At 44.5% G+C, this 13,259-nt stretch overlaps 1 protein-coding gene across 1 annotated transcript in view; it reads right to left on the bottom strand.

Moving 5' to 3' along the window:
* Positions 1–4,871, bottom strand: part of TBC1D21 (TBC1 domain family member 21) — a 44,043-nt gene extending 39,172 nt beyond the window's left edge. Inside the window, exon 1 of the mRNA XM_082198766.1 lies at positions 4,619–4,871. Within this exon, the coding sequence (XP_082054892.1) occupies positions 4,619–4,711 (93 nt within the window). The 5' untranslated portion in view covers positions 4,712–4,871. The remainder of the gene's footprint in view (positions 1–4,618) is intronic.
* Positions 4,872–13,259: the final 8,388 nt, after the last annotated feature.

Genomic DNA, 13,259 nt, shown 5'->3' with positions numbered 1-13,259 from the left:
GGACATCAGGCTATCCCACTCCATGGTGTGGATACCAAACAGGTAGGGATGCCAATATTGGCGGAAAGTGTGTACAGTCACATTCTTTCTTTTTTAAAAAATAATATTTTATTGAGTTTTCCAATTTAATAATACAATAAAAACAAGACTATAACATTCCAAAATGCAATACAACCAAAAAAGAAAAGAAAAGCCAAATATATTGCCAAATTATATATCTTTAGGTGACTTCCCATGCCCTGAATTTCACGTAATGCTAATAATCTAATATCACATTGCATTTCTTAATTAGTCTTAATTAGTCAATAAACCATTCTGATGTCAATCCTTCACTTAGTTTTCATTTAAGTGTGCAACCACTGGTCTTCATAGTTCTGGTGAAACATTTCCCCCTAATATCGTCCACTTCCAGCAATTCCATTTATGGTTTCTGCCAACATGAGCCATAATACGCCAGATCCCAGACAAAAAGACACCATTTGCTGCGGGCAGCTGTCCAGAATACCCTTCCATAGTCTTGCACCATCTCCCAACTCCCAAGGACAAAGTACCGTATTTTTTGCTCTATAACTCACTTTTTCCCTCCTAAAAAGTAAGGGGAAATGTGTGTGTGTCTTATGGAGCTAATGCAGGCTGTGCAGCTATCCCAGAAGCCAGAACAGCAAGAGGGATCACTGCTTTCACTGCGCAGCAATCCCTCTTGCTGTTCTGGCTTCTGAGATTCAGAATATTTTTTTTTTCTTCTTTTCCTCCTCCAAAAACTAGGTGCGTCTTGTGGTCTGGTGCGTCTTATAGAGCGAAAAATACGGTAACTCCAATCCAAGATTTTTCCCCCTTCCTTCCACTGAGGAAACAGCAGCAATGTTCTTTTCAAACCCACTTGCGTGTTTCAAATCGTTGCCTTTTGGGGGAGGTTTACCCAGTAAAACAGCAAATACATATATATCAAAAGAGAATAAAAAAGGCTCACCTCCCCCTGGGGTGTACAGCCACCTTCTAATCATACAATTAAAGTGCTATGATGCCACTGTAGAAAGTCACAGCGTCCGACAAATAAATCTGAGAGATGCGGTTTAAGGGTGCTGAGAGTCGCTAGGAGACTCCCCATAGTCTTGCACAGAGCTACAGTTCCCAGAGTGGGTGAGCAATGCCAGAGGTAGCTCTGTGTGGGGAATAGGGGTCATTGTGGGAAATTAAAATGGCAGCTCACCATTGTTCCTAGCATTTCAATTTCTCGCAGTGCCTTGGAGCAATGCTACATTGGGGACACTGCAGAATTAAAATGGTATTTCACCACCCAGGGTTAATTCATGGTCCCAAGTGTTGCCATTGCCTGAGGATGTTGCTGGGAGGAACTGGCACTGAAGACAGCAATTATATGTCACGGAAAGAAGGGTTTGGACAAAAATTCTTAGGATGAGAAGGATGTTAAGAGAGTGTGAAGTATTAGAAGGTGTGCTGCATAGGTGGCCATGTGTCCTACTTAACAGAGGACAGTTATCTGTGTGAAACAGTTCTCTATTTGTTTTGCAGATGTTGTATTGCATTTTTTTAAATTCTCGATTCAGTGCATTAAAACCAAAATATAAATAAATAAATGATAAATAAATGGTTTCTAGCAGACTGAGATAAACACAATTAAAAGACATTACCTGGCATTTATATCCTTTTCAGAAGGAATCTGTTAAATTAACAAATATTCAAACACACATGGGCATTTTATGCCCATTTGTTTTTAGCGCTTGCTTTTATCAGTATTTTTTTTAATGAATATTTGAATTGTTCTTTGTAAACTGCTTAGAGGCTTTCTGTGGAGTATGTGGCATATGGCTTCTGTTAAATAAAAAAAATATCAAATTAGGGCAGGTAAAATACAGATTTAAAACCTACAGTGTAAAACCTGACAGGGGACTTATTGTACTTATTCAGCTATAACTTGTGTAGAGGCATATAAAATTCACAAATGCAAATTGTATGCCAATTTGTGTCCACTTTTTGTGGCAATTCATATGTGGCCACACAAACCATTCTTGCCTTGAGCATTGCTTTAAATCCTTCCACAGGGTGATCCTCACCATTTATTGACCGATCTATTGGTATTGCAAAAGCTTTCAGCGTTCCAAATGGGCCGTGTCATTTTCTACAGTGCACTGTAAAACTGTCAAAGAAAAAGTTTGCTGTGGAGTCATATAATAGCCTCAAATATATTTTATTCCCCATGTGGTTTAATGTCTATATGAAGCCTCTGAGTGGAGTCATCCAGAGTTTGGGAGTATGTTGTCAGCAGTGTGCTGATGACACACAACTCTGCTTCTCCTTTATATCTGCAGGTGAGGCAGTAGATGTGCTGGACTGCTGTCTTGCCTCAGGTAATGGACTAAATGAGAGCCAACAAACTGAAACTTAAATCAAATAAGACAGAGGCACTGTTAGTAGGTGGCTCCTTAGACCAGATTGTCAGGGACTGGGCAGAGGAGGAATGGCAGAGACCGCCTCCCCATCCTGACCCTTTCAGGGAGGAGAAAGAGGAAGACAGTATAGATTGACAACAGGGGTTTGAGGTAGCTCAGAGGGAGATGAGGGGGAAAGTTGGGAAATCATGGGAGAGCCAGAACAAAACCCAGCTCACACGTTGTCATTAGAAAGCATCCCGGACCCTCCATCTCCCAGAACTTGGCGAGCCTTAAAAGTAGGAGAGCAAAGAGCTCAAAGACAGAGGGCACCTAGAAGCACCCGTAGAAGTGATGAATGAGGAAGTGGGAGAGACAGGGGTGGAAATTCACTCGGGACAATGCCATTATCCAAGAGGCTGGGTTCTATAGCCTCTCCCTGTAAATTGAAATAAAAAAGGGTGGTAAGAAAATTTTCCTTGTCTTTACACTTTCCTGGGCAACCAGCCGGGAGCCGCTGAAAAGCATCCTGACAGGATGGAAGGTAGGTTGCCCACCCTTGAGGGGGGGGTTTACACTCCCTCTTAAGGAGAAGGTACATAGCTTGCGTGTGTTCCTGGATCTATTACTGTCACTAGAGGCCCAAGTGGCCTCAGTGGCATGGAGTGCATTCTGTCAGCTTCAGCTGGTGGCCCAGCCATGCCGCTATCTGGACAGAGATAGCCTAACTTCTGTGGCCTACGCTCTGGTAACCTCTAGGTTGGATTACTGCAGTGTGTTATATTTGGGGCTGCCTCTGCGGATGGTTCAGAAACTGCAGCTGCTGCAAAATTTGACAGCCAGGTTGCTCAACAGAGCAACATGGTTTGAACATATCACACTGAACCTGGCCTGACTGCATTGGCTGCCAATAAGTTTCCAGGCCCAGTTCAAAGAGCCGGTGCTAACCTATAAAGGCTTACATGGCTCAGGACCTCAATACCTTAAGGACTGCCTCTTCCTATATGAACTAACCAGGACCCTGCACTTGTCATCCAAGGTTTGGAGGGTGACAAAACGAGAATGGGCCTTTTCTGTGGTGGCTCCCTGTCTATGGAATGCTCTCCCCAGAGAGGCTGTTCTGGTGCCATAATTACCTCTCTTTAGGTGCCGGGTGAAAGCATTCCTGTTTACCCAGGTCTTCAGCCATTAAATAATCTATGGCTTGTTAAATGTGGTGTGGAGGGCCTGTTATTATTATTATTTTATTATGCTGTATTAGGTGTATTATGTTTTTATTATGCTGTGTAAATTATGATCCTAATTTTGTACACTCTGCTGGGATGTTTGGATAAAGGGTGGTATATCAAACAAACAAACAAACAAACAAACAAACAAAATGTTTATATGACTGCTCTGAGGTTTTATTACAATCAAATAGTATATAAACGTTGTGTGCATATATATCTCTTCTCACTTCCTTCTCAAATGGTACATTTTCCAATTGGGAAACCTGAGCTGGGATATTTGTACTTAGGTTTAGTTACAAAGGAGCTTCAAGACTGAATGTGTAATTAGTTACAAACAACCTGATGAGAGGGACTGAGGAAATAAAATCAATGGCATCGGGCAGAGGGGGCCATTTAAGCAAATCTCATCAGAATCACAGAAGCTCTGTGGCCTATGGAATTGAAAAAGAAATTATGGGATTTTCAAGGCACAGGAATCTCTTTGGGTCGAAAAATCATTGACGGGGAAATTGAGAGCTGGCCAAAGTCTGCTAGGAGAGAATGCTACATTTATACCTACTGATAAATTGATAGCCTTGGATATTTGCAAGGCTTCCCATGATGACAATGCAAATTCAACAGGTGAACACACAAATAGGAAGGGGGGGTGTCAACACCAAACAGGAAACCCTTGCTGGCACCATCACCATTACATATACTTGCACTGAGTCGGACTGCTGGTCCATTTGGCTTATTATGGTTTACACCATGGGTAGACAACATCTTGCTGGGCATCTCTGGCCAATTGTCAGGGAAGTTTCTCTTGATGTTTACCCAAAATATGCTTCCATGCCATTCCCACCCCTTGGTTCCATCTGCAGCACCACAGAACACAGCTTGATCCATCTTCTTGCATGACACCCCTTCAGATATTTGAAGACATTTATCATGCCTTATCATGATTTTCCCTTCACCAGCTTTTCCAATTGGTCCTCATTATGCTAATAGAGGGGAACTCACCAGTAGAGTTGAGATAGAAGCCCTGAGTCCTACAATATTTTCTTCAGAGGACGTTGGGCCTTCAACCTTTTCTGCAGAAATCCCTTTCCGCATTGTCCCACAAAAAATAGTTTATATCACTCTTATCAGATCTGAATTCCCTTTACACTTCTTAGAGAAGCCAAAGGCTCCCTTGATCTTTTCCTTTGTCTTTCCATCAAATGAATGAGACTCATGGAGATGAAGTCAACTGTTCTCCCCTGCAGAACTGAAAGTGGTTACCATAGTAGCATGAGGTCACAGAGGCATGAGGTCACTGGATGAAGAAAGGATTTGCAGAATGGATGTTCTCTCAAGGGGCAAGGGCATTTGGAGATACTTAGTGTGAGAGATGTTTCTATATTTCTAGAATAGGGTTGGGAAACCTGTGGCCCCCTCATGTTGCTTGACTTCAACTCTCATCATCCCTGACCACTATGTTAGCTGGGGCTGATGGGAAATGGAGTCCAATAACACCTGGATGGCCACAGGTTATCCATCTCTGCTCTAGAAAATGGGCAGAAGTGGCTTACTGGTGGGATGAGGTGGGTCACTGTCCTTAAGACAAACTAGCTGGTGTAACATCAACCCTACCTCCACCAGGGACAAAGTCTTCTGCAGGCTTGCTTTACTTGGTTGGTGGTGACTGATGCTCTTGCACATACAGAGAGTGTGTATCTTGGGCATGTTGAGTTGTACAAGTGGGCCCTGCAACAAAATGTTAGAGGGTTCCTATCCCAGCTTGCCATGTCATCTTCTAAGATTCCCTCCCCCCAACACACACACAGCATTGCATGGCAACCAAGAATGCTCAGTCTTCATGAATATGCTTTCTTTCTTTTCTTTTAATGGAGTGCCCTTTAGGTTTTATCTCCTAAAATTGCTTCCATATTTCTGCAGACAGTGAGGCTCCACACCCTACAATCACACAGATTTGGTTTGTAGCCTTTTGTTTTTCAGTTTCACCCACAATCCTCTTGCCACTCTCCACCTGAGTAGATTTTAGAATCCTGTCTTTGCTCTGAGATCAGGTTCATTGCTGCTGGATCCTTGCGAGTCTCCTGGATGTAGATATCAATAGATATTCCAGCAGATATGCACGTGTGAGAGGCAGTATGCTGCTGAATATCAGTTGCTGAGAATAGCAGCCACTGCACTCAGGTCCTGATCACATGCCTCCCACTCGCACCTGGTTGGCTACTAGCAGAGTCATCTTATGTTCTTATGGATCATAGAATAGTCTATAGTGACTCGCTTCCTTTGGAAACTGGTAAAAATGGCAACATGGATAAGTACAAATTGTGCGTGAGTTGTGGTCCACACATCCCTATTTGTGTGCCCTTTGGTTGCCACGTCTATTGAGGATATTGACACAAAGGCAAATAAGTTAATACTTTGCAAAAGGGATTCAAGTGCAAAGCAGGAAATTTAGATTCGTGCAATTGAAGTCTTGTTGGCGCTGTGGGTTAAACCACAGAGCCTAGGACTTGCTGATCAGAAGGTCGCGGTTCGAATCCCCGCGACGGGGTGAGCTCCCGTTGCTCGGTCCCAGCTCCTGCCAACCTAGCAGTTCGAAAGCATGTCAAAGTGCAAGTAGATAAATAGGTACCGCTCTGGCGGGAAGGTAAACGGCGTTTCTGTGCACTGCTCTGGTTCGCCAGAAGCCGCTTAGTCATGCTGGCCACATGACCCGGAAGCTGTACGCCGGCTCCCTCAGCCAATAAAGCGAGATGAGCGCCGCAACCCCAGATTCGGCCACAACTGGACCTAATGGTCAGGGGTCCCTTTGCCTTTACGTCATCCAAGCACAACCTACTTTTTGTGTGTCAGGGACTGGGCAGAGGAGAAATGGTGGAGACCACCTCCCCAGCCTGACCCTTCCAGAGAAGAAGACAGTTCAGAATTACAGCAGGGGTTTGAGGCAGCTCAGAGGCAGATGACGGGGAAAGCAGGGAAATAATGGGACAGGAGGAGGAGGAGGAGGAGGAGGAGGAAGCACCTGGAGGGCAACAGCTGATAGACACAGTGTCTTTAGAAAGCATTCCAGACCCTCCATCTCCCAGAACCCAACAAGCACTGAAGGAGAGCAAAGAACTCAAAGGCAGAAGGAACTTTTCAGCATCCATATCAATGATGCAGGAGGAAGTGGGAGAGACGGGAGGGTGGAGACTCACTCAGGACAACGCCATTATTCCAAGAGGCTGCATTCCCAAGCCTCTCTCTGTGAATACAGAATAAAGAGCAGATGCCAAGGGCTTTTCCTTGTCTTATCTGCTCCTGGCCACCTGCTGCAGGGGTTGGATCCTCTGCTGCCTGACACTGTGGTTAGGGAAGCCATGGGGAAATGTTTCGAGGAGTACGGAAGGAATGATAGGTATTTATACAGGTAGATGCATAAATACCTCACAAGCACATCAGGATGAGTGTATAATGAAGCAGAATGAATGCTCAATAAAGGCAAGATTTAATGTAACTTGTGCATAAACTTTGTGGAAGCAAATTAGGATGATTGCTCAATAAATGCTCATAAATGAAATAAATAATAAGTGGTTCATTTGAGGGAGCCCTAAAAGGAGGTTGATAATGGTTCATTGATGCTTACGGATGCATCTGATGGGCCCCAAACCCATCAGATTAGATTATGATGCCATCACCAGTGAAGCTTTTAGGGCTTCAGGAAGCTTCAGTGGTGAGGTCTTGCTGATACCCTTGCCATAGAAGCTGAAAGAAATTGCAAATGGGTTGGAAGAGTATGAAATGAAGAGGAAATGAAGAAGAAAAGAGGAAAAACAGCAGAAGCAGAGGACCTCTTTAAACTCTGGAGACAGTTAATGGAGACGGCAGTGTTGCTTGTTGGTTAATTACCTGCCCTGAAAGTGATACACTAGAAAATGAATTTTTAATGGAAAAATAATGCACTTTGCTAGTAATGTTCATTTCAAGAAAGCAAAATGGGAGAGGATACTAGACCTCCACAGGCTCCACTGGCGCTTCGATCACTGGGTTACAAACAATATGGGGGGGGGGGACGATGATGAAGAAACAGAAATAGTGATATGTTTGCTGATTTAGGCAAGGGAAAATTTCAAGGAAATCATGGTGATAGCTCATTGTCCTCTAATTGAGTTGGATCATTTGTCCATCTAGCTCAGTACTCTATTCATTTGACTAACAGCAGCACTCTAGGGTTTTCAGTCCTGCCTGGAGATACCAGGGATTGAATTTGGGGCCATCTTCACCCCAAACACATGCTTTATCCTTTCCAATAGGGCTTCAGTCTTCTTTCTAAAACTAAACACCCAATTTGCTCACAAAGGTCTCCCTTCAGTTTTCCACCAGCAACACTGATGTCATATAGTCACTGGGAATTCTCTGGTACCTCGGGTTACAGACGCTTCAGGTTACAGACGCTTCAGGTTACAGACTCCGTTAACTCAGAAATAGTACCTCGGGTTAAGAACTTTGCTTCAGGATGAGAACAGAAATCGTGCTCCGGCGGCGCAGCGGCAGCAGGAGGCCCCATTAGCTAAAGTGGTGTCTCAGGTTAAGAACAGTTTCACGTTAAGAACGGACCTCCAGAACGAATTAAGTTCTTAACCAGAGGTACCACTGTATTCAAATATTTGACGTGAATATATCCCAAATGCTCAATATCAGATGTACAATGAGCTTTCATTTGAGATTGATATATGACTCAAAGGGCAATTAGGACCTGCCTGTCTTTGATAGCAGACATGAAATAGCATTTAATGCTCAGGTTTGATCCACGCAATGGTATGGACACTATTTGATGGTTGGTGGCATGTTAGACTTCATAAACAGCACCTGACAAAATCAGAGTAGACAGCTGTCAGCTAAATTCAAAGCACTTCATTTAAGACTTTCCAAATCATCTTTGGAGAGACCTGTTGGGACAAGGGAAAAAATCATAGAGATTAATAAACTTATGGCGGCTTGCAATTGGCTATGACTTCCTAATGTAGGTACAGTGGTACCTCAGGTTAAGTACTTAATTCGTTCCGGAGGTCCGTTCTTAACCTGAAACTGTTCTTAACCAGAAGCACCACTTTAGCTAATGGGGCCTCCTGCTGCTGCCGCACCACCGGAGAACGATTTCTGTTCTCATCCTGAAGCAAAGTTCTTAACCTGAAGCACTATTTCTGGGTTAGCAGAGTCTGTAACCTGAAGTGTATGTAACCTGAAGTGTATGTAACCCAAGGTACCACTGTACAGTGAAATAGATATGGGGACATGCATCACATATGATGGTGCAAATTGTGGTTCCCTGACATCAAGTAGGATTGGGAATATCCCTTGTCTGAATTCCTGAAGAGCTGCTGCCAGTCTCAGTCAATAATGAGCAAAATGGGCCAATATAAGGCAGCTTCCAATGTTCCCAGCTCCCAGTCTTGCAGGATTCAATGTCTGACCAAAGAAAACAGCTTGCAAAGGAACTAGCTGCCCAGATGTCATGAAAACAAAGAAGCCATGGACCAAGCCACCAGGTAAAAGGGGAGGTGGTGCTGGCGAGTTTCTTATTGCAAGTTCATGGATCCAGCATATTCACAATAACTCTTTTAGCTTCTCTGACAGCCTCGTCCATCTTGAATGGATGGAAGGCGGTGAGTATTCCTTTCCCTGCCTGTATTTTCAAAAACCTCTTATCCTTAAAAAACAAAGCAAAAAACTGCTCTATCAAAGAGATCTATGAAAGGCTCCGTTCTCAGCTGCTGAGCCATCTATTTAAAGTTTACACACCCGGCAACACTCTGGAAGATGCATTAATGGGAAATTGCCAAAGAAGTCTCTGCCCACAGGTTTGCACAGAGCGAACACGGAGCCATCAAAGTTTAATGTTCCCCAGTTAACAAAATTTAATGTTCTCTCGTAATTCTTCTCCTTCCACTTTTAAATGCTTGAGAGAATTGTTTGGTTATTTAGTGCCGGCAAGAGGCGAGTGGAATGGGGAGGGACTTGTGCGCTTCATCCAGCACTGAGGGCCAAGCAGCTAACCGCTGCTATCAATGCACAGCTTTGCTGCTGCAAAACTGATAAGCAATTCATTTGCTGCCTGCCTGCAAAAAGTGTCCTAAAGAAAAGCCCGCCAAAGGATTTGGCACAAATCTGATTTCCTTCTGTTTTGACCGTTTTTTATCCTAATGTTTTTCTCAAGCGATGTTCTGATTTTGGTTCAAGTATTGTAAATAGAGTTCCAGGTTCCTCTCAATATTTATTTTGAAGCCTAACACTGACATTCAGATTGTAGCTGGTGTTAATCCTACTCAGATTAAACCCATGGAAATTAATGGACGTGCCTGGTTGGCATTGACTCATGACAGGGTCTTTTTGGTGGTGGTCCGTTGCAGTGGCGTAGCGTGGGGGGTGCAGGAGGGGCCGGCCGCACCGGGCGCAACATCGGGGGGGCGCTCGCACTCGCAGCTCTCTGCCCCTACCTGGCTCACTCACTCTCTCTCACTGCAGCGCTGGCTGTGCGAATCCGATCCGAGCCGGTGGGTCGCCGCCCACTGTAGAGGGGGTGGGTGCCAGGCGTGCGGTGCGGAGAGAGAGTGAGGGACTATCTGGGGGAGGGACAGTGCAGTGGCCGCCCAGCGCAGCGCTGAGCGCGGGAGAGAACCACACCAGATCAGCCCAGGCAGCAGCAAGAAGAAGCTGGCAGCGGCGGCAGGTTAGGGGTTAGGGGGCACAAATTACTTGCCTTGCCCCGGGATAGGGGGAGCAAATTACTTGCCTTGCCCCGGGTGCTGACAACCCACGCTACGCCGCTGGTCCGTTGTTTGTTGGAATGCCCTCCCTGGTGAGTCGTGTGTCTCTATTATTAATGACTTTCAGGAGGAATTTGAAAACACCCCTGTTTACCTGGGCGTTTGATGTCTCCGGGCAACCCTGAGACCACTGGCTGAGAGAATATGCACTAAAATCCCAACCAGGCAGAGGGGCTTCTCGGTAGTGGCACCTGCCCTGTGGAACGCCCTCCCACCAGATGTCAAAGAGAAAAATAACTACCAAACTTTTAGAAGACATCTGAAGGCAGCCCTGTTTAGGGAAGCTTTTAATGTTTAATAGGTTTTTGTTTAATAGAGTGGCTGGGGAAACTCAGCCAGATGGGTGGGGTATAAATAATGAATTATTATTATTATAACAAATTTTCATGAGAGATTTCCTTTTTCAAAAAAATGACAGAGATATGGCTAACTGAACTGAAGACTGGAAAAATGAAAAATGGAGAGAACCAAGACTTGACAAATTCACTGCTCCCTAACCTTGGCCTAAATGTGGCTCAGAGATCATTGTGCATTTTTGTGCCATGTTTGTCGGCTGGTCTTATTCAATTCTAGCAAAACCGCTGAAACTCATCACATCAATATGACTCCCATTGAAGTCACATCCACTTGAAACACATTTAATGCATATGGCTCCCTCCAAAGAATTATGGGAACTGTAGTTTGCCCCATCACAGCAACCCAATTCTCAGCACCTTTAGCAAACAGCAGTTCCAGTGGTTCTTGGGTGGGGGTGCCATGTGTTTTAAATGTACGGTGTGCATACTAAGGATGAAGAAGTCAAATCAGTAATGATAAAATGGGCACAGGACATTGGGCACAATATTCAATTTTCATCTTGAGGAAAATTATGGAGGGAAGATTTAAAATTTACAGCGTGCTGTGCGTTGAAGGAATACTATATGAAAATGATGTCTCAGTGGTATTTGACACCTGTAAAACTAGCAAAAATGTATAGAACTGTTTCCAATGTTTGCTGGAAATGTAAGGAGAAAGAAGGCACCTTCTACCATACGTGGTAGACATGCAAGATAACTAAAGCACTCTGGGGAATGATTTACAATGAGTTGAAAAAAAATGTTTAAAATGACATTTGTGAAAAAAAACAGGGCTTTTTGCTAGGCATTTTAGGTTCAGAGATTCCAAGGGAGCAGAAATGACTATTCATGTAAGTGACGACAGCAGCGAGGATATTACTGGCCCAGAGATGGAAAGAAGACAAAGTTCCAACCAGACAGGAATGGCTGATGAAGATGATGGACTATGCCGAAATGGCGAAACTGACTGGGAAAATCAGAAACCAGGAAGAGAAGAATTTCAAGAAGGAATGGGAAAAAATTACAATGTACTTAAGAGAACACTGTAAACAACTAAAAACTTTGGCAGGATTTGAGTAATGCTTGTAATGTACGAAAAACCATGGAAAAATGGATTATTACAGTGGTACCTCTGGATGCGAACAGGATCCGTTTCGGAGCCCCATTTGCATCCTGAGTAGAATGTAACACACGTCTGCACATCTGCACATGTGCGGGTCGCGTTTTGCCACTTCCAAGCATGCGCGTGACGTCATTTTGAGAGTCTGCGCATGGGCAAGTGGCGAAACCTGGAAGTAACGTGTTCCGTTACTTCCGGGTTGCCGCGGAGTGTAACCTGCAAACACTCAACCTGAAGCATATTCAACCCGAGGTATGACTGTATTTCTTTAACAAATTAGAGAAAAGAAGAAAAGCAGTTGAAAAAAAGAGTGATAACGGTAAACATGGAAGGGCGGAGGGAAGCCAAAAGATTCAGAGAATCCGAGATGAAGAGGTGAATGATGTGTTTGAATTTAAATTTGTTACGTAAAAGTTAATCAAAATATTTTTTAAAAATATAAAAAATAAATGTACGGTGTGGGTGAGACCAGAGGCTTTGCTGTTGGTTGGGGTTCTGTTGAGTTGCAAATGCTGCCAGTGAGTCACTGAGCTTATTTCTTCGAAGCAGACTTGAAGGAATATGAAGAGTAGGGGGGGGGGAGCCCACTTTTTCTTTGTAATAAAGCTGTCATTGTTACAAAAGCTGACATGCAGTCTCTCCGGGTGAATGTTCTCCGATGTATTCTTTGCGTCCCCCCTTTCCTATCCCCAACTCTTGCAAAGCCCCCAACTGCTTGCTCATTTGCCATCCACGGCGGAGGAATCCAAAGGGAAATCCCTTCAGTCACCAGACCAGCAAATGCATCACAGGTGCCTACTGATGCTGCAGCTGTCGAGGGACGGGCATGCTCTTCAGAAGGGATGTGCCCATGCCTGTTACATCTCATTTCTGATTTAAGGTACAGAAAAGGAAAAGGAGGAGGAGGATCCATAAGAAACAACAGCTGCAACACCTGCAGCAGTAGACATCAACGGTAGTGATCGCAGCAGATGAGACAAGACGGATGGGAACGCCAAGCATCCTCTTAACATGTGTAAAGAAGAACAAGGCTGTTCTTTATTGTGGGCCTGAAGGACCTCAGGTCTAGAGGCTGAATGCAACCCTCCAGGCATGGCCCTCAGGACTCTGCCTAGCTACACCCCCATCCCAGAAGATGCACCCACTCTCTCCAGGCCACCCCCCTCACTGTGTCTGCTCCACCTGGCTGGAATGTGTCCTTGAAGGGCTGTGATGCTTCTGGATCAACAATAGTGAAATGTGTTTGGAGGAGCTGCAGCCCTTTACATGAAATTTGATTCACATCCATTGCTCTTCCTGCTTTTGCCTCTGGCCTCACACACCAATGTTATGTGCCTACCCCCCCCCCCCCCGAAGGTTGTCCATATTGGAATGTGGTCTTTGAG

Source organism: Podarcis vaucheri (assembly GCF_965113315.1).
Source record: "Podarcis vaucheri genome assembly, chromosome: 14".
NCBI lineage: Eukaryota > Metazoa > Chordata > Lepidosauria > Squamata > Lacertidae > Podarcis > Podarcis vaucheri.
Note: the sequence above shows the minus strand (reverse complement) of the source record. Positions and strands in the feature narration are given on the sequence as shown.